The sequence below is a fragment of the Cicer arietinum genome, chromosome 6 (assembly GCF_000331145.2).
Source record: "Cicer arietinum cultivar CDC Frontier isolate Library 1 chromosome 6, Cicar.CDCFrontier_v2.0, whole genome shotgun sequence".
In the NCBI taxonomy this organism is placed as follows: Eukaryota; Viridiplantae; Streptophyta; class Magnoliopsida; order Fabales; family Fabaceae; genus Cicer; species Cicer arietinum.
This window is the reverse complement of record NC_021165.2, coordinates 10,048,429-10,049,221: the sequence shown is the minus strand read 5'-3', so window position 1 is coordinate 10,049,221 and position 793 is coordinate 10,048,429. Positions and strand designations below refer to the sequence as shown.

Genomic DNA, 793 nt, shown 5'->3' with positions numbered 1-793 from the left:
AGGGAAAGAAAAAAAGCAGCTTGGTCACCATAAAAAAGAGAAAAAAAAAGATTAAGTCTGACTGAAACTCTGAAATTCGGGATGGACACTATAAAAGAGGTTGGGACCTTTGAGTCATCAAATTATTGTGGCGCTTAGGTAGAATTCTGCATCCACCACATGGACTCAAGTTGTACCATCTGATTTATAAGTTTCAAGAATTTTGGCTTGCATATATCCAACCTTTAGTCATTGTAACATAACTAACGTTCAATTGTATACAGTATAATATTTCTATTGTCTAAAACTACGTTCAGGGAAAGATGTTTATCAGTTATCAATATTTACATGCATCTAAATCATTTGAATAAGGTATGTTAGTAAACTCTCTGTGTTGTGTTTAACAGGAAAGAGTTGGTGCTTTGAAAGGAGGCATTGAATTCCTCGAAATCTGTGGGTTTGAGAAGATCGACAGTGGTGAGGTTTTGTTTTTGCCTAGGAACAAGGTTGAGATACCAGTCCTGAATTCAGCTGGATCAGAACTAGACTCTGCAATAAAGAATCCCTTTTTTGGAGTTCTTTAGTTGATGCAGTTGTAATAATGTAAAGGCTTGACAATTATAGTTTGATGTTTCAAGCTCAAGTTCGGTCATTTGTTCATGAAACTGTTATTTTTCATAGCTTGGAGGGATTCAGAGATAGTTGTCTGTGCCATAACTTTTTGTGGTTTATTATAAAAAGCTGTTTTCATCACTTGAGATTTGAGAATCTTATATCTAATGCACGGCCTACTTGGCCCGGATATTGAATTTAA

General features: G+C 35.3%; 1 protein-coding gene across 1 annotated transcript in view; it reads left to right on the top strand.

The window, feature by feature from the left end:
* Positions 1–793, top strand: part of LOC101513509 (uncharacterized) — a 6,370-nt gene extending 5,577 nt beyond the window's left edge. Inside the window, exon 12 of the mRNA XM_004504289.4 lies at positions 387–793. Coding sequence (XP_004504346.1) covers positions 387–563 — 177 coding nt within the window. The 3' untranslated portion in view covers positions 564–793. The remainder of the gene's footprint in view (positions 1–386) is intronic.